This window comes from Artemia franciscana, chromosome 3 (assembly GCF_032884065.1).
Source record: "Artemia franciscana chromosome 3, ASM3288406v1, whole genome shotgun sequence".
In the NCBI taxonomy this organism is placed as follows: Eukaryota; Metazoa; Arthropoda; class Branchiopoda; order Anostraca; family Artemiidae; genus Artemia; species Artemia franciscana.
Genome location: NC_088865.1, coordinates 49472537 through 49492947, shown reverse-complemented (window position 1 = coordinate 49492947; position 20411 = coordinate 49472537). Strand labels below are relative to the sequence as shown.

General features: G+C 35.0%; 1 protein-coding gene across 1 annotated transcript in view; it reads right to left on the bottom strand.

The window, feature by feature from the left end:
• The window catches only part of LOC136025365 (anoctamin-5-like), a 92400-nt gene extending 72881 nt beyond the window's left edge, over positions 1–19519 (bottom strand). Inside the window, exons 1-4 of the mRNA XM_065701320.1 lie at positions 19331–19519; positions 14434–14598; positions 5960–6058; positions 1290–1414 (exon numbers count right to left, since the gene is read on the bottom strand). Coding sequence (XP_065557392.1) covers positions 1290–1414; positions 5960–6058; positions 14434–14598; positions 19331–19486 — 545 coding nt within the window. The 5' untranslated portion in view covers positions 19487–19519. The remainder of the gene's footprint in view (positions 1–1289; positions 1415–5959; positions 6059–14433; positions 14599–19330) is intronic.
• Between the last annotated feature and the right edge of the window lie 892 nt (positions 19520–20411).

Below are 20411 nucleotides of genomic sequence, written 5' to 3'. Positions count from 1 at the left end.
ATTTTCTCAGAGGAGGAAGATCTCTTGAATGTTTTGAAAAAAAAATAAGAAATTTAATAATTTTATTTAACTAAAAGTTGGCTGAGAAGAATTTTCCAGGCCTATTTGTCCACAGGAATTTTTTCCGGGGAAATTTTTAGTGAGTATGGAATTGTCTAGGAGGAATTTTTGGTGGGTGTGATGGTGTTATTTTAATTGGTAAGAACTTTACATGGAGAAATTTTTCAGATTTTCCATGGAGGTGGGAGGCGAATTTTTTGGCATTGTCTGAAAAACGATAAGAAATTAAATAGAAGAACACTTTGATTCAACTGAAAATAGGGAGCAACATTAAAACTTAAAACGAACAGAAACTATGTGATGGGGACTGGACCCTTCTGACGACCTTGCTCTTTAAGCTATATTTTGACTTCTTATCCCAGTTGTTTAAGAAAGATTCATGAAAAGGGCTGCTTAATTAGATTAAGAAGCTTTTTCAATTGCTATAAGATTTTAGCGTGAAGTGCAAGACTAATTTACTATAAGACTTTAGCGCAATTGAGGATGGGATTCGTTTTAAGTTTTAATGAAGCTCCTTAATTTCATCTGAAGCAATTTTTTTATAATTTAATAGCAATAAAGGACAAATGACAGAAGCGTAGATAACTGTTTAAGCAAAACAAAAAAGATCGATTGCTTTGCTGAAATATAGTCGTAAAAAGTGAGAGTTAATTTGATTGGTGTACGTCTATGCCGTAGTTTAGTAAGTTTTTTACGCTATTCCTTATTCTTATAGAGATATATAGTCCTGCCTATGCACGATTGATTTTAAAGCACCGTGTATGAAATTTTAAGCAAGTAAAAAGAACGCCAAGACTTGATTCATAAGGTTTTCGACAAGAAAGGCCTCTGTTTTTCTGTAGATTGAACTTTGAAAAACTCGAAAGCTGGGCAGGGTTTTGAACTCCCAAGGAAGATTTTGCTCTCCAGCCCCCACCCACCCCTATCACTACTAAAACTAAGTAGATGATAGTATTGACCAAAAACCCTAGTTTGGGGTCTCTTCTGAAGCTGCACCTGGGAACAGCCGTCTCTCTTTGCCCCGAAAGCTACGCGGCTAAAGCTGGCCAACTTGCCTTCCCTTACAAAAAAAAAGTCTTAGCTACGTCCATATTCTATCATGATCTTATTATTCTTGTCGATTACGACGAAATTTAAGCCGCAATTTATGATATATAATATAAGGTGTTTCGGCCTGCAGGCAGTTTTATAAACTGCAACAAGCAATAGATGACTGAATCAAAGATTACTGTTCAAGCTTCGAAAGAGAAAAAATAGCCGTGTAAGGATTTTTCTTCTGTGGTGCTTTGTTTTTCAGAATGTTTGTTGAGGTTGTTTTGCTCTTGCCAGCTGTCTTCGGCCTGTCTTCTTTTTGCTGGAAAAAAAATATAAATTATAAATAAACATATTTATTACATATTATTATAATACATATTTATTATTACATATTTATTGATACATATTTATTATAAATAAACATATTATAAATAAAACATAATCGAATGCCAAGGAGATTTCTGTGACGGCGGTTTTTATAAAGGGGCCAAGAACATAAAAAAAAAATTTCCCCCTGAACCCATCTTATGTCTGTTTATGCCTAAAAATCCAGATTTTTTAGTATTTTTCTTTTAACTGTTTCAAAATTATAAAGTTCTTAGGGCCATATTTTTGTCAATGTTGCAACAATTAATTTTCAAAGACAAAAATACCTTAAAAAGAAAACTAACCTTCTTCAACTGTTGGGTACAATATTATTATTCGCTCATTTTCACGTTTCTTTATTTTAACTTTGTCCCCTGCTACTACCAAAAGATCTAAGACAGTATAAGGATTTATTTTTTTATATTAAAATTTGATTCTGATTTTTTTTATATTAATTTTTAAAGATATATAATGCTGTGTAAGTTTTGACCTAGCTAGTTCAAACAATAAAATTTCATTCTCACTCATTGGTACTTTAAAGACTTAGATCTAAAAGGTCATTGTCACATGAAACGCTCTCCTAGAACAAACAATCCCCCAAAAAACAGTTTTGAACTCATTTTATGGTGCCTGCAAAGGGAAAAAGAAGGGCAGAGCAGTGGCATAATTTCGTCAAAATTCTGGGAGGGGGAAAAAGTTGGAGCCAATTTTGTCAAATCAAGCGAAAATGAAGGCGAAAAATAAAAATGGGTCATATAATACCGAAAGGCATTTAATTGCTTTTAATTGTTTTAAAAAGCAGAATTGTGGCAAAGAGTCAAACTTTAGCGTAAAGAGCGAGGGATTGCGGAGGGGACACCCCATTTCATATATGGAGTAATTTCTGTTCGTTTTAAGCTTTAATGTCGCTCCTTACTTTCAGTTAAAAAACTAGTTTTTTTATGTAATTTCTGAACGTTTTTGAATTAATGCATGTTTGATTTTGGCTCTCCACACATAAATTATTAAAATGAAATTTGCATATTAATTCCTTTTTTGGCTAAATGGCTGTCTCTTAGTTTTGATCAGACGATTTTGAGAAATAAGGGATGGGGAAGGAGGCCTAGTTGCCATGCAATTTTTCGGTTACATAAAAAGGCAACTCTAAATTTTAATTTTTAACGAATTTTTTTATTAGTAAAAATATACGTAACTTAAGAATTAACTTACGTAACAAACTTTTATATTCTTTAATTTTTATTATGTATATGAGGGGGTTTGTACCCTCGTTAATACCTCGTTCTTTACACTAAATCGTAAGTTTTGTCCCAATTCTTTAAGAATGACCCCCTGAATCAGAAAGGCCGTGGAGTAAATAGTTGAAATTACTAAAAATACTATAGCATAAAGAGCGAGGTATTTATCTCCTCCTAGATACCTCGCTCTTTATGCTAAAGTACTTTTAGAACTCCTCATATGCGTAATAATTTCTGTTCGTCTTAAGTTTCAATGTTACTCTTTACTTTCAATTGAAAAAACTTTTCCATGTTTATTTTTTCATTGTTTTTTTTTATAGTAATTTTAGAAAATCCTGCGCCCTTTTCATTGAATTTCTGTTCACCCATGACATATTTCTACAAGGAAAGATCCTCCCACATAGCCCAATCCCCTCAACCCCACCCCCAAAACCAAAAAAAACATCCCATGAAAACGACTGTACACTTCCCAATAACCATTATTAAATGTAAACACTGGTCGAAGTTTGTAACTTCCAGCCCCTCCCCCCAGGGACTGTGGGGGAGTAAGTCATTCCCAAAGACATATTTATTATGGCTTTTGACTATTCGGAACAAAATGACTATCTCAAAATGTTGATCTGTTGACTTTGGAGAAAAATGAGCGTGGGAGGGGGCCTAGGCGCCCTCCAATTTTTTGGTCACTTAAAAAGGGCACTAGACCTTTTCATTTCCGTTAGAATGAGCCCTCTTGCGACATTCTAGGACCACTTGGTCGATACGATGACCCCTGGGGAAAAAAAACAGGGTTCTCTGATACGCCAAATGCGATGGTATGATTTTCGTTAAGATTCTGTGACTTTTAGGGGGTGTTTTATCCTATTTTCTAAAATAAGGCAAATTTTTTCAGGCTCGTAACTTTTGATGACAAAGACTAAATTTGATGAAACTTATATATTTAAAATCAGCATGAAAATCTGATTCTTTTGATGTATATTTTAGCATCAAAATTCCGTTTTTTAGAGTTTAGTTTACTATTGAGCCGGGTCGCTCCTTACTACAGTTCGTTACCACGAACTGTTTGAAAATATAAAAAAATATAAATATAAAATATAAAATTTAAAATTTTACCCCATAATTTCAAATTAGAAAATCTCTTGGAATAAGCTTTATAGCTCTAATCTTTATTCAATATGGCTAACATATGTAGAACCTTTTTGGCAATTAATCTTTGACATTCAAAAGTCAAATTAAATATTTGCAGTTCTATCAGTATTGATTTACCATATAAAAGATCATATCGGATACTAACGTTTTATTTGCATCACATTTTAATCAGAACTTCCCAAAGAATATTGGTTCAAGATTAAAAACAATCAAAAATGGCAAGTTAAAAATTCTTATTTGTTTAATGTAGATTTAAGAAAAAAGATAAATGATGTCTTTTTGTTATAAAGCTTCTCAATGGACTGTTCTATTAAACAAAATTAGAACAAAAATAGAACAAAAATTACCAGATAGAACATGTAAGAACATAAAATTAAAACAAAAATAGAACAAAAATTACCAGATAAAACATGTAAGAACATAAAATTAAAACAAAAATAGAACAAAAATTACCAAATAGAACATGTAAGAACATAAAATTAAAACAAAAATAGAACAAAAATTACCAGATAGAACATGTAAGAACATAAAATTAAAACAAAAATTACCAGATAGAACATGTAAGAACATAAAATTAAAACAAAAATAGAACAAAAATTACCAGATAGAACATGTAAGAACATAAAATTAAAACAAAAATAGAACAAAAATTACCAAATAGAACATGTAAGAACATAAAATTAAAACAAAAATAGAACAAAAATTACCAGATAGAACATGTAAGAACATAAAATTAAAACAAAAATTACCAGATAGAACATGTAAGAACATAAAATTAAAACAAAAATAGAACAAAAATTACCAGATAGAACATGTAAGAACATAAAATTAAAACAAAAATATAACAAAAATTACCGATAGAACATGTAAGAACATAATTCATTATTGATGGTTTTGGTTGACATAACTCTGAGAGATAATTTTATCCACCACTGCTCTTTTTTCATATATCTTTTTAATATTTGAAAATGTAATAGAGAAAAAAAAAGCTCGACAGAATAACCATGTTATTTTACCAGCAAACATGTTGGTAGGGGAGACTTGAGTCTGTGAAGACAGCCCCTACCTTGTGGGTAGGAATTTCTATGATGTATTGATGCAACTTCGTGTAATATTCATGCACTTTCCTCTATTTATGTTTTCATTTCCTAAATCTCAAAAATGCTGCCCATCCAAAATTTTTTCCCTCTAACATAACTTCCTAATGCTACACCTATTTCCAAGGAATTAAAGCTTAATTAAACGTATTTTTGGAAGCAAGTAAATACTTTTATTTACAAGCTTATTTACAGCGAGCTAATCTGGAATTTCAGCCTTTTGGCCTTGGGCACTATTTTGTGATGTCAGTTCGTCGCATTATAGACAGAGTTTACACCGTATTGTTCTTTTAATATTTATGAATGTTCAAGACCCGAACTACGAAAATGATTAGGTTTTAACCCCCCTCCCACCAATGCATGACAGTTTTTATATATTTTTCACTTATTTAGCGGCTTAAAAAGTGACCCTTTTCATACTCTAGTTGCCCAAAATCACTGACCCCTTTCCCGTGGATCAAAAGTACAAGTATCTTTCTGGAATAAAACTACTCGTGCTGGGCTGGGAGGGTCTAAAAAAGAAATACAGGGCAAACATTTCTCCATAGTTCTTGATGTGAAGTAAAAAAAAGAAGAAAATCATCAGAGATTAAAATATTCTTAATGAATTAGGCACATAGGTGGTTTTTTTTTTCAGGGGGACGGAATAATCAAAATACAAATTTTATGTGATAATTTGAATAAAAAATACCCAGGAAATCAAAATAATTTAGGATTTCGGGGGCCCAAGGCCCCGAAGCCTCCCTTGTGTTCTTTTCTGTAATGAATATGAATTTTTGAGGAAAACCCAAGTCGAGTGCAGGCTTCCCAAATAACACACTTCTGAGCCACCTGCGGAGTAAGAGGAGGGGGTCCTTAGGGCATGCACCATCTACCACAAAATTTGAGACTTAGTGAAAAGAAAATATGAAGAGCATATCAAGGCTTTTTCTATAGCTCCCCCCTAGAAGCGTGAATTTGGCTCACCACCCTCTATAAAGGGATTCCCTGCATATGCATCTAAAAATTCATAAAACTTACCTTTAATGGCATTTTCAGTTCGACAGCCTCAGCCTGGGTGAGTAGGAAATTCCAAGGAGCATGAATTTTCAGGTAATAGGTCTTACCATCGAAAGAATCCTAAAAATATAGCAGTATAACTAACGAATTTCAATGCTACACCAGTGACATAGAAAACCCTATTTCCAAGCATCAAAATTTCAGAAGAAATTTAAATTAAATTGTTTTCAGAGCTTTAAATTTAAATGTTGGTTTTAATTTCGTTTTAATACTTTAAAATGCTTTTGATTCAATTTTAGAAAAATGCAGTGCTAATTTTAATTTAATGAATTTTTTTTTGTGCTTTTAAAAACAACTTCTTTAATAGAAAACGTCCTTAACATGGCATCAAATCTAACACAAGTTTTAGTACGAATTAGGAATTTACAGCTTTTTATTTTCATTAAAAAGTTTTATTCTTTTCTGGTTCAAAACCAATACAAAAAAGTGTTTAGAAAAGGAAGTTGATTCCACATTTTTAATCTACGTTTAAAATTACAATTGACGAAGGATAATTTTGAACAAATATGATTTTGAAATAACAATAAAGTAAAGAAAAAAAAATATTCCTTGTCACCGAAGGAAGTCTAGGCTTTCGTTTATGGACATAATCATCATCTGTATTAGATATTGTGGAGTGTGATTTACAAAGGGGTATACTTTAGAGCTCCTTAATCTCTTTTCAAAATAAGCTCTTATATCTCCAACAAGAGCTAAGAGCTCATATGGCACTTGTGACGAGGCGAGAAGAGCTAAGAGCCAAGAGGTCATATGGTATGAGCTCTAACAAAATTCTATGAATCAATAGATTGATTTAAAAAGGAAAATAAGAGGCTTAATGCCGGTCAGGATTTAAAATAAGAGCTGTGACTCACAATTTCCTTCTAACTATCAAAATTCATTAAGATCCGATCATCCACTCGTAAGTTATAAATGCCTCATTTTTTCTAATTTTTCCTCTCCCTTTAGCCCCTTAGATGGTCGAATCTGGGAAACGACTTTATCAAGTCAAATTGTGCACCTCCCTGACACGCCTACCAATTTTCATCGTCCTAGCACGTCCAGAAGCACCAAACTCGGCAAATCACTGAACCCCTCCACCCAACTCCACCAAAGAGAGCGAATCCACTACGATTCTGCCAATCACGTATCAAGGACATTTGTTTATTCTATCCACCAAGCTACATCCCGATTCCTCCACTCCAAGTGTTTTTCCAAGATATTCCCCTCCAACCCCCCCCCCCCCCAATGTCAAAAGATCTGGTCGGGATTTGAAATAAGAGCTCTGAGACATTTCATTAAGATCCGATCATCTATTCGTAAGATAAAAATACCCCAATTTTCACATTTTCCAAGAATTCTGGTTTCCCCCTCCAACTCCCTCCAATGACACAGGATCTGGTCGGAATTTAAATTAGAACTTTAAAGCACAAGATCCTTCTAAATATCAAATTTAATTCAGATCTGGTCACCCTCTCATAAGTTACAAATACCTCAATTTTCAAAATTACCCTTCCCCCCAATTCCACCAAAGAGAGCAGATCCGGTCCGGTTATGTCAGTCAAGTATCTTAGACAGGTTTCTATTCTTCCCATCCAGTTTCATCCAGATCTCACCACTTTAAGTATTTTCTAAGATTTCCGGTCTCCCCAACTGCCCCCCCCCCCAATTACGCTTGATCCGGTTGAGATTTATAATAAGAGATCTGAGTTACGAGGTCCTTCTAAATATGAAGTTTCATGAAGATCCGATCACTCCTTCGCAAATTAAAAATACGTATTTTTTTCTTATTTTTCAGGATTAACCCCCCCCCCCCAATAGAGCGGATCCGTTCCAATTATTTAAATCACGCATGGAAGACTTCTGCCTATTTTTCCCACCAAATTTCATCCCGATCCTTCCAATCTAAGCGTTTTCCATGATTTTAGGTTCCCCCACCCCAAACTTCCCCCAATGTCAACAGATCCGGTCAGGATTTAAAATAAGAGCTATGAGACACGATATCCTTCTAAATGTCAAATTTCATTGAGATCCGATCACCCGTTCGTAAGTTAAAAATACCTCATTTTTTCTAATTTTTCAGAACTAATCCCTCCCCCAACTACCCCAGAGAGCCCGTTCGTAAGTTAAAAATACCTCATTTTTTCTAATTTTTAAGAATTACCCCCCCCCCCAACTACCCAAAAGAGAGCGAATCAGTTCTGATTATGTCAATTATGTATCTGGGACTTGCGCTTATTTTTCCCATCAAGTTTCATCCCGATCCCTCCACTCTAAGTGTTTTCCAAGATTTTAGGTTTCCCCCCTCCAACTCCCCCAATGTCATCAGATCTGGTCGGGATTTAAAATATGAGCTCTGAGACACAATATCATTCCAAACATCAAATTTCTTTAAGATCCAATCACCCGCTCGTAAGTTAAAAATACTTCATTTTTTCTATTTTTTCCGAATTAACCGGCCCCCCACTCCTCCCCCCAGATTTTCAAATCGGGAAAACGTCTATTTCTAATTTAATGTCGTCCGGTCCCTGATATGCTTGCCAAATTTCATCGTCCTAGCTTACCTGGAAGTGCCTAAAGTAGCAAAACCGGGACTTTAGGTTTCCCCCCTCCAACTCCCCCTAATGTCATCAGATCAGGTCGGGATTTAAAATAAGAGCTCTGAGACACAATATCATTCCAAACATCAAATTTCATTAAGATCTAATTACCCACTTATAAGTAAAAAATACTTCATTTTTTTATATTTTTGCGAATTAACCGGCCCCCCACTCCCCCCCCCAGATGGTCAAATCGGAAAAATGACTATTTCTAATTTAGTGTGGTCCGGTCCCTGATACGCTTGCCAAATTTCATCGTCCTAGCTTACCTGGAAGTGCCTAAAGTAGCAAAACCGGGACCGACAGACCGACAGACAGACAGACCGACAGAATTGGCGATTGCTATATGTCACCTGGTTAATACCAAGTGCCATAAAAACTGGTCACAAATCTGCTGGAAAAGGAATACACACTCCATTCCATAATTTCGTTTCCAAATATATATTTTTGAGCACACCGCATAAAAATATGATAATAAAATAATTATCGAGAATGGACAGCAAATTTGAAAGTGTAGGCTCATGAAGTCTTTAGGCTTCAAATAGGGTGGCATCGGAATTCTTTTTTTCTGCTTGGATTCAATTAGTTTTGTTAGTCAGCTTTTTCAGTCTCATCCATGCTCTGATGGCAAAATTTAAAGATAGGTTAGGTTAGATTACATTAATTTAGGGTAAGTTAGATTAAGTGACATTAGGTAAAGTTTGGTTCTAAATATCAGAAATGGGTTTAAAACCTAAACTAACGTAACCCAACCTAACCGCATCTAACCAAACACACACACACACACATATATATATATATATATATATATATATATATATATATATATATATATATGTAAATATATGCCTACAAACCACTATATATGGAACAGAAAATTTATCTTTATGTAAAATAACCTGAAAAAATACTTCGCTTTCAAGCTCTAAATAATAGAAGGAAAGAAAAAAGGTTTGGTTCTCACAAGTGCAATCGTCCAAAACATTAACCGTTATTGCTTGTATTTTATGAATATTTACTGGAATTATAAAACTTGAAGACTTATGAGAGATGGAGGGGTAGTAGAATGAACATTTTCCGAATTTGAAAGAACAACAACAACAAAAAATGACACTTTAACAAATTTCACGCCTCAAAATGTTTTTCAAGCTTCACCCCCCCCCCCTCACCTAAGTTGAAACCAAATTTTGCTGTGCTTGTCCCTGGATCTTTTTCCACAGTTTAATTTTAAGTGGAATTATAGCTCAGTGGCTGTTAGATGTTAGCTTAAAGATAATCAGGCAAGTAGACAAGAAAAGCCTTAATGCTGTGTTACCCCCCCCCTTAAAACAAGTTTTTCATTGTTTTATCGATTAGGCTCTGATATTTTCCTGTTTTCTTACGATTTTTGTCTTTTTTTCAAGTTTTGACAGTTTTGACAGTTTCGAAGATGAATTTTCTGTCGGTGCCTTATAATTTATATTAATTTCACAGTAGAAAAACCATTTTTTGTTGCTCTGCTTTGTTACGTCCATATGTTTATTTAAAGATGGGATTCGATTACTTTATTTGTTCCTTTACAAACACCGACGGCCACTTTTCTTTTTCCTCGAATAGCTCCATTAATGTGTTGACATAACAGTCACAAGACTATAAACATACAAAGAAAAGCGATAAAACTGTAAATTATGGCACCTGTCAGTTATACTGAGTGTCGTAAAGATCTGCTTGGAGTCTGAAAAATTATAAATGTCAATTTAAATTTAGTATTTTCACCAAATCTCCAAATATGTGCTTTCTAGATGTCAACAGTCTCCATTGTTTCATTTTCAGCAGTCTTGCAGAAAAGGCAATGTCTTTGGTTACTTTTTTCTACCAATCCACAAACTGCAAAAGTAATATCACTCTCGGTTCACGAGGTAGCTAGCGTTTTCTTGCCTTAGTTTTTAAGGAAAATATTAAATCTTTTTTTTTGCATTTACCACAGCCCGGTTAGGTGGCAGCAATGACTGACAATACTTATGGCTGGATTGAATTAACCATAGAATTAAGAAAAAATATTCAAGGGCTACTGTGTTGGGGGACTTGGCTTAAAATCAAAGAAGCAATATTGGGTGGAAGGCAAGTTGGAAGAAGAAAAAGAAGAGCAGAAAAACGAATATTTCACCACGTGGCAGTAGGCAGTGGCGTAATTTCGTTGAAATCCTGGGAGGGGGGCTAAGTTGGAGCCATTTTTTCTAATCAAGTGAGAATGACAATCAAAACTGAAAAATGAGCCATACAGTACCATAAAAGTAAAGACATCCTAAAGAAAACTGCCCCGTTTATGTAGACGCTTGAACTCTGCAGGCTTATCTCAGTTCTGACCAGATTCTTAGAGAAACTTAATTTCAGCTGGGGGGGGAACTTGAAGTCGGGGGAGACCAGAGTTTGGAAGGGGCACTTGTTGGCATTCAGTACAGATTTTCTTTTGTGTTTTTATTTAGGCTAAATTAATCTCTTTGTGATTTTGCGTGACAAATCTTAATTTTTTAGAATAGTTTATTTTTTATATAATATCATAAAAACGGATCAATATTTAGAGTGACAGTATGTCTGTTTATTCCAAATACGCGAAAAAGTTTTTTTTTTCATTTTTAAGGTTTCCCTAACCCATTGCGTAAGACCCTTTTCACTAGAAATAGTGAAAAACTTTCACAATAAAGTTGTTGCCTCAAACTGTACAAAATGAACAATATGAACGTAAAACATGTTTTGCCACAGTAGATTCAGAACGGCTACATCTACTCCAAAGGTCTTTATTTACCCTTTTTTAGTAAAGGCAATAAAATCGAACATATATAGCACCACTATCGATGTAGTATTACTGAACAGAATAATAATAATAAAAAAAAGTCAAAATCAAGTTAAATCTGAAAAAATTTACCCTTTACTGAAAGTTCTAACTTTATTGGGTCTAACCCCGAAATTCCCAATGTAGTTTGTAGGCCCCACCGGTTGTCCATAACATTTTTTTTGTGGGTCATGAACAGGACGTGCACCCTTCGGCTGACTATACTCTAGAGCCTTAATTTTGAAAAAAGAAAAAATATGTCATGTGAATGAAGTCACATTTAAATGCATTTAAAAAGAACCAAAAGAAAAAGAAAAAACAAAGCTCTGGGTTGCACTTATCTACCCCATCCCCTAGGAAATTCCCTGGCAGCACTCATTATTTTATGAAGCTTTTAATTGCTTAAACTAGGACTAATAAGAAAGGACAAAACATATGCCAAAAGACTAGAAACTTTAAAAAGTAATGATTTGATAAATAATTGAAGATTTCGTTAAGTGCTAAAATCTCCACAATTCCAAACCAGTTTGAATGGGATTTCTTTTTTTTTTCGTTTTGACCGGGGGTACTGAACCGTCATTGTCTTTATCAACAGAAAAGCTTCCGAAGTCCTGAAGCTTTCTAGAAAAAAGTTATTTATGTGCTTAGGTTAGGGCTAATAAAAGAGCATAAACATTTGTACTAGGACTGATAGTATCGATAGTGCTAGCGTGATAGTATTGTAATGACGTTATACATTGTATATAGGGTATTGTATTCAGGCTATATTTTTCATTAGTATAAAATGTGGCTTGAAGACGACCCAAAAAAAGATTGCCTTTTAAGCTTCCTTCAGGTGAATACGCGTAATAATTTTATTAACAATATTTCAATATTACGAAGGGTTTCAAAAATGCCTAGGTGGGGCATGGCCTAAAATCAGTTGTAAACCACTGGTCTAACCTTAAGATTTTTAAAAGAAGACTTTCTCATTTTTTAGCTTTTGTTCTTCAATATCAAATAGTTGGGTTAAGGTTAGTTGAAAAAATATATTTATTGTACCCTTTGATAGAAGTTGTATCTTAAAAGCAAAAAAATTACATATAATTTTTATAGATAAATGCATTAATTTGTAGTTAAACACTTAATAGTGCTAACTCTTTCTTGTCCGAGACAAGCTTTGTTTCCTTTTCCCCTTTGCTTGTTTCTTCTTTCTTTCCTTTTCGTTTTTTCTTTTCAAATTCCCTTACTCTTTGATCTAAATTCTAACGCAATGAGGAACTGATCCTGCATGATATTCGATATTCGAAATTCGAATTACGATATTCGAATGTCGTAAATATTTTAATGTTTTTCTGCATTTTGCAAGAAGTCGAAAACATCATTAAATGGCTTTCATACTGTGTGTGTAACTTTTTTTTATGCTAAATGGCTAAGTTACGCTATGCTAAGTACAGACTTTCCACTTAAAGTTTTCACGCTAGGGCAACGCATAAATATAACCTTTAATAATCATTTTAAATCGTCAAAACCATCGTAAGTGAGCCATTCAAAAATTCGAGTGTGGGTTGGAGATAGACATTTAAGCTATGATTCAGCAAGAAAAGCTTTATAGGAAAGTTTCAGGAATATATTTTCAAAATTTATTATTTTTTTCAGAAACTAGGCTTTTTGCTAATACATTGACTTTTCCATAACATAAATCTTAAATAACGTAAACTCTAAGTAGACCTCAGGTCTACTTGGCACTCCATTTCGCTACTGGACAAAATTTGCTCCAAAAGAGAATGCAATGTAACGGTGCGTGTGTAACTCAATCCCTACCTAAATCAACCCCATTTGACTCTACCCCTTTAACTCAGCCCTTGTTCAACTCAACCCCCCATTCAACTTTACTCTCGTTTAATCCAACTTCCAATTAACGCTCATGTAGCTCAGCTCCCTTGCAAATTAGCTCCCATAATACCCAGTCTATTCAACTCAAACATCGTGCATCCCTGCCCCATGTAATTCAACCCCCGTTTAACTCAATCCCCTTGCAATTCAGCTCAACCCCAGTGAAACTCAGTCATCATTTAACTTGACCCCATTTAACCGGATCGCCCTGAAAATCGACTCCACATAATGTAACTCCATTCGATTCAACCCTTATTCAACTCAGCCAATATTCAAAACGACCTAAACTAACGTGTAACCAGTTACACCCCCAAAGCGGGTTGAGTTGCACAGGATTGAATTGAATGAGGGTTGAGTTAGATGGTTTTTGTGTCAAAGGGGAATGGGTTGCACAGGGTTAAACTGAAAAAAACAACAACTAAATTCAACTGTTAAATGGAGTTAAGTTCAATGGGTGTTGAACTGCACGGGAGCTAAGTTGGATTAATTTGAGATTCATGGAATTGAGTAGAATAAGGCTGAGTTAAACTGGATTCGGTTGCATGGGAACCAATGTAACTCAAGGTCTTAAGTTATGATGATGCGAGAGAGTTATAAAATGAGAAAGGAAATCAGTGCAAGGAGAGGGAATTACAAATAATCCAGTGTAATGGCCATTAGCTCAAAATCTTGAAGTAAAAAAAAAAAGAACTTAAAGATCTTCAACAACAATTGATAGTGCGTAGACTATCAACATGTTACTTTCAACCTTTCAAATTATCAGTTATTTTTACAGGGCCAGGTCAAAGAGCACAGGGAACTACCGAGAGTGGAAACTGGCACTGGTATCGGAAAAACAAAATCACCAGTTCCATCCACAATTCGCTGTTTTTTTTTCTTTTTTCTACTATTTTTTACTATTCAACTGAATAGTGGTCGGGTTGATGTGAGGCTGGGCTGCATGGGGTTGAGTTAAATGGAGTTAAGTTCAATGGGTGTTGAATTGAACGGGAGCTAAGTTGAATTAATTTGCGATTCATGGATTTGAGTAGAATAAGGTTGAGTTAAACGGGGCTCGGTTGCATGGGAACTAATGTAACTCAAGGTCTTAAGTTATAATGGTGCGAGAGGCTCTGCAGCATAGTGTGAAAGAACTGTTATTCTAACGATGTATGGCTCAGTATTCTTACGACACAATCTTCCAGCTCCAGCTCTAGACCTTGTTTTTGCAGTTCTGATTCGAAAACAGATCTTCTTTGGAGATGCATTTCGTCTGTAACACTTTTGTCCGTGTACGCTAGGACCATGTCAATGCGACGTTTTCCATCACGGAAGCAACAGCCATCAATATGGCACTGAAAATATTCAAAGTGATAAATGGAATAATTGAATGTTTTCTTTTTAATTCAACGTGTTAACTATTTACAAACTTTCAATGAAAGGCAAATAATAAGCTTTACATGCTTCCCTGACAATTAATTGTCGATCCACTAGGTTAAAAAAAAAAAATATTCGTGCACAGATTGGAAGGAGTCGAGAACGATTTTTTTTTCTTTTTTTTGCCACTTTTAAAATTCAGTTGGCTAATCCTGGAAAAAAAAACGGGGCTATTTTGTCCGATAAAATAGCGTGGAGAAAAATGACTTCTCCAAAACTTCCGAGAAAGTTCAAGTTGACAGTTAAGTTTTTTGTTGACGTTCATGTACCTAAGGACGTTTGTTTTGGGGAAATATTGGAAAACCCATTTTTTGGGGGGGGGATTAAGGGGACCTCTTAAGAATTCGAAGATAGTGCAAGTACTGACTGTACATTCGAGGACTATCTTCTAGTAGATAAAGGCACAATATTAAAGGGTTGAAAAACAACAGAGAGCAAAATCCCATTTCAAGGTATTTTTTAAGCACAGCTGTTTTTTTCTTGAAAGCCTCACTTCGCTTGGAAGCTCTGCCACAGAAAATGGTTATTGTTTTACTCAGATGGAATTCGGCCCTTTAGCCCTAGAAAATTGGAGCTTGCTTGCTTCAAGCCTTTAACCCTCAAACAAAAGTGGTATTCATTTTCCTCGGCTCAACTATTGATCTTCAAGACTCATACAAAACGCTTCTGCCTTTGACCTATAACTTTCAACATTGACCCACTACGCAACCATTAACCTACTACTCAACTATTTTCTATGAAATATTAAAGAGAAGTGGTTCAGAAAGGAAATGTCTATACTAGGACTCCTAAAGTTTGGGATCAATTTATTACATCTAGATATTCCATACTTCAATTACTGCTTTCTAGACCAGCTTTCTTTAATGTTTCAAAGAAAGTAGATGAGCTATGTAAACTAAACGTTTACAAATCAACTCCTGAAACCAGTAGCGTAATTTTTTCAAAATCTTGGGGGGAGGGGGCAAATTTGGAACCAATTTTCCCAAAACAAGTGAATATGACAGTAAAAACTGAAAAATGAGCTATTTGGTAACATGGAAGTACTATATAGTACTATAAAAGTATTATAAAGAAACTTTATAGTACTATAAAGAAACTTTATACTGCTATAAAAGTAAATATATACTAAAGAATACTGATCAGTTTCTGTTGATTCTTGTATTATGAGGCTTATATTAGTTTTGACAAAGTTTTTGAAGAAACAATACTTCAGACGGGGGGCCAAATTCAGGTTGGGGGGAGGGGTGCTCCTCTGACCCATAGCAAATTACGCCCCTGCCTGTAACTCTTTACAAATTTTCAGAATACTTTGGATGAATCTTTAAATCGTCACACATATCTATGTGTACGTTATACACAATATACACATATTGTATACACATTATACGTTATAAAAAAAAATACACTTTTTATGCAGATTTTTAGCTTCTAGGAGGACTTATGAGCGATAGAGAACCATTGAGCAAGTCTAAAATGGAAACAAATACACAGAAAAGGGTGTAAGGTTTTGCCCGCTAGATTCCAAAGGGCATATCTCAGTTGCCTTCTCTGCAGTCAGTTGCTACATAATACTGGCTTGCCTTACTGTAATTAAATAAAAAAACAAAAGAGAAACGCCTCGCTCTTTACGCTAAAGTTTGACTTTTTGTCACAATTCTACCTTTTAAAACAATAAAAAAAAACTTTAGCGTAAAGAGCTCTATTAACGTAGTTCTTTCCAAGACTATTCAAGACAAATATAGCTTCACTATAAACAAGAGTTAGAATACTGCCCCCTTACTTAACTTTAAAAGTCTAAATCCTACTACATAATTGGTGCTTCACTGAAAACGAGCTATATTACAAACATTTCATTTTCCAGTTATTGCAGCATTGAAAATGAAAATAAAATTACAGTGAAGTAAAATATTGAACTGATGATCTTTCAACAATGAATAGGATTGTATATTACATATTCAGTTTCATATTATTTGTACTTTTCAAGACTGTTCAAGACACACATAGTTTTCAGTAAAGCGCCTATGACACAGTAGTTTTAGACTTCTATAGTGAGAGAAGGAGGCAAAACCCAAGCTCCTGTTAGTAGAGATTTTTTGTTTTTCCAAGCTTGATTTGCATATTCAACTTAAGTTTCACTCATTTTAAGATTTATTTACTCATTTATATAGGTACCTATTGTATGCTTGTTTGCTATGATTGTTTATTTAATTTATGTCGCTTTGGTTTTCATTAAGCTTCAGTAGCAGAATATCTTTGTTCATTTTTTTCTTACTTTTCTTTAGAAAACTTCTTTTTCGGAAAGTTTTTTCGTGTTGGTTTTGTTAGTTTTTTGATTACAAGAAAATTTCAAGTTTTATAATGATTTCTTATTTCAAAATAGGATTTTTTTTTTCAACATCAAACTTTCATCAAAGTATCAAAACTAATGTCAAAGTAACAATATCAAAGTACCAAAGAATCAAAGTAAAAAAAACATAAAAGTAAACAAAGTATCAAAGTAACAATAAGCATAAAAGTAAACAAGGTATCAAAGTAACAATAAGCAACTTGCATAACTAACAGCCCTTGTACCGTCAATCGAAGTTACCACGTCATTTTCCCCGGGGTTGGGGTTGGGGGGGGGGTAACCCTGGAAGCATAGCTATTTGGCCTTTAAACTATTTTAAACAAAATGGCCTTCTTAAAATTCTGACCAGATTCCCTTTGTAAAAGTGGGGCGTGGGCTAATTGCTCATTGATCACTTTTGACTCTTAAAAAGAGCTAAAAGTTTCAATTTCCGATCGAATGAGCCCCCATCAAAGTTAATTCGACCACCCCTTCTGCAAAAACCTTATATTCTAATGGCAACTTACATAAGTCAAAATCCTTGCCCTGGGGGCTAGGGAGAATTTTCTTAGCCCCTAAGTTACAGTAATTTGAATTTAGGACTATTTTGAACAAAATCGCTATTTCAAAATGTTCATAAGACACATTTGTGGAAAAAAGGGACAAGGGGAAGGGGGGGGGGGCTTGTTAATTTTTGATCACTTTCGATTTTAAAAACTTATAACTTACATAAGTAACAATTCTTCTCCTGGGTTCTATGGAGGATCTCTCAACCCTTAAGTTATAGTAATTTGAACTGTTTGAACAAAATAGCTATTTAAAAATTTTTATCGGATGGATTTGGGGAAAAAGCATGACGGGGATGTATATGCTCTTTAATCACTTTTGATGACTCTTAAAAAGGTAACTAGAAATTTCAATTTTAAATCAAATGAGCCATCCCCCTCCCTTACGTAAAGCCTTATATGCACCCAAAGCATAGCCTATAAAACTTGCCCCCGGGATTGGGGGGTTTTGTCGACCCCAGAGTTTTATTATTCGATCTTCAAACTATTTGAACAAAACAGCTATGTCAATATTTTGATTAGATGCAGCTGGTTGCCCTACGATCACTTTTGACTCGTAAAAGGGGTCAAGAAATTCGGATTTACAATCGAATGAGCCTCCGTCGAAGTTTATTCGACAATCTTTCCCACAAAAAGCTTATATGTCCTGAGGGACCATTGTACAACACTTGCTCCAGATTCTGGGGAGCTGTTTTATCCCTGGAGCTTTTTTATATTGTCTTTGGTCTATTTTGAACAAAATGGCTATATAAAAAATTAGATTGGACGCATTTGATAAAAAACAAGGTTGGAAGGGGGAGCTAGTCACCATCGGATCGCTTTTGACTCTTAAAAGGGGAATTAAAATTTGCAGTTTCCAATCATTTGAGTCCCCTTCAAAGTTTACACGACCACCTCTTCCATAAAAACCTTATATGGCCCCGTGGCATAAGTTACAACCCTTCTCCGGGCTTCGGGGAGGGTATGTTGACAACGAAGTTTTTGTTATCTGATCGTTGGACTACTTCAAACAAACGGGCAATCCCGAAATGTTCATAGGATGCATTTGGGGGAAAGAGATTGTGCGTTGTGAGGGAGGGTGGGTAGATGCCCTCCGTTCACTTTTAAAAAGTGAACTAGAACTTATGTTTTCCACTCAAATGAGCCCCTCTCTGAAGTTTATACCATCATCCCTTCCATAAGAACCATATATACCCCCCAGGGCATAACTTACAAGCCTACGTTCAGGCCCTGGGGGGCTGTGTTGGTACCGGAGTTTTGTTATCTGTCCTTTGAATTATTTTTAACAAAATGGCTATCTCCAAATTTGTATCTATTGTATTTGGGGGGGAAAAGGGCGTGGTGGGTTAGCTGCCCTCCGATCACTTTTGACTCTTAAAAAGGCACCAGAACTTCCGATTTCCAATCGAATGAGCCCCCTCCAAAGTTTATATGACCATCCCTTCCATGTGAAGAGCCTCTGGAAAAAATAATAAATAATAATAAAATATTCGAGCAGTATGGCCTTTACTATAGACAACGTTATAGCGTTGCCTCTGATGCGTCTTGGCCGGCCTGTTTTTCATAGTCCTCTCTTGTAGTTTCCATATTCTTGTTACAAAAGTATTGTATTTTCATCATATTATGGTATACTTCATTATGATTAACCTAACTCCACTTCTTGAGTGTGGTCGGGAAAACACACAAGTACCTTTAATTTTGTTTATAAATTGACAGTAACGGTGGTGTGATCTAAGAAATTACACCAACAAAACTTACTTGATTTATCGAGCTATTTCGACTACTTCTCGTCATAACATCTTCCAGCGTATTAAAAACTCCTTTATCCACAATTATTCCTGGTATTGAATCACTATCCTCCAACATTTTCAGGGTTTCTTCCAACCACTCATCAACTTGAAAGTCACTGCCCATGGTAGGAAAATTTTTGCCATTTTTAATATAGATCTTTGAGTTTAGTCTTATCACCTGATTGGCTTTATCTACGAAAAATGTTCGTCGTCACCATATCAACAGAGCTAAACAGAAAATTTTTGTCATTTGTATTCATAAGCAAATAACATAATGCTTTATAATTATCCTTGAGCTGTTGCAGCAGTTATGATGGCTCTATTTAATGTACCAAGGACAGCGAAAATGAAATCTGATTAATTCGTTCTTATATGTGAGTTAATTAAGTGGAAATTTATACAACGACAAATCTTTTAAAAGTTAGGAAAGATCGGAGATCCCCATTTCAAACAGTTCATAGTAAGGAACATCATGGGCAGCACAATAGCACTGCCTAAGAAAAGAGCAATGTGGCCACAATGTATTATTTATTTATCTATTTATTATTTTTTTTTAACCAAGGCACTTCGTATCAAAGCTAACCATTTCGCCAACCATTTAACCAAACACATTCAATCAAAATTCTGAGTTAGCCATTTTGTTCAGCGTAGTTAAAATGCCCGAAAATTATGTCTTTCAGGATTATAACCCTCTCCCCATAGCCCCCAGGGCAAGGGTTGTAAGTTATGCCTTGGGGGCATATAAGGTTTTTTTGAAAGGGTGGCTGTATAAACTTCGGAAGGGGCTCATAAGATTGGAAATCTGAAGTTCTAGTACACTTTTAAGATTCAAAGTGAGGGAGGGAGGATAACCCCTCCAACTCGTATTTTCTCGAAATTCATCTGATAGAAATTTTTAGATGACCATTTGTTGTCTTAGAAACTTCAAAAAAGCTCATTTGATTGGATATTGAAGCGAACTTTTTTAATCGTCAAAAGTGATTGGAGGGCAACGAGCCCCCCTTCCACGCCCGTCAATTCCGAAAACACATCTAATCAAAATATTGAGA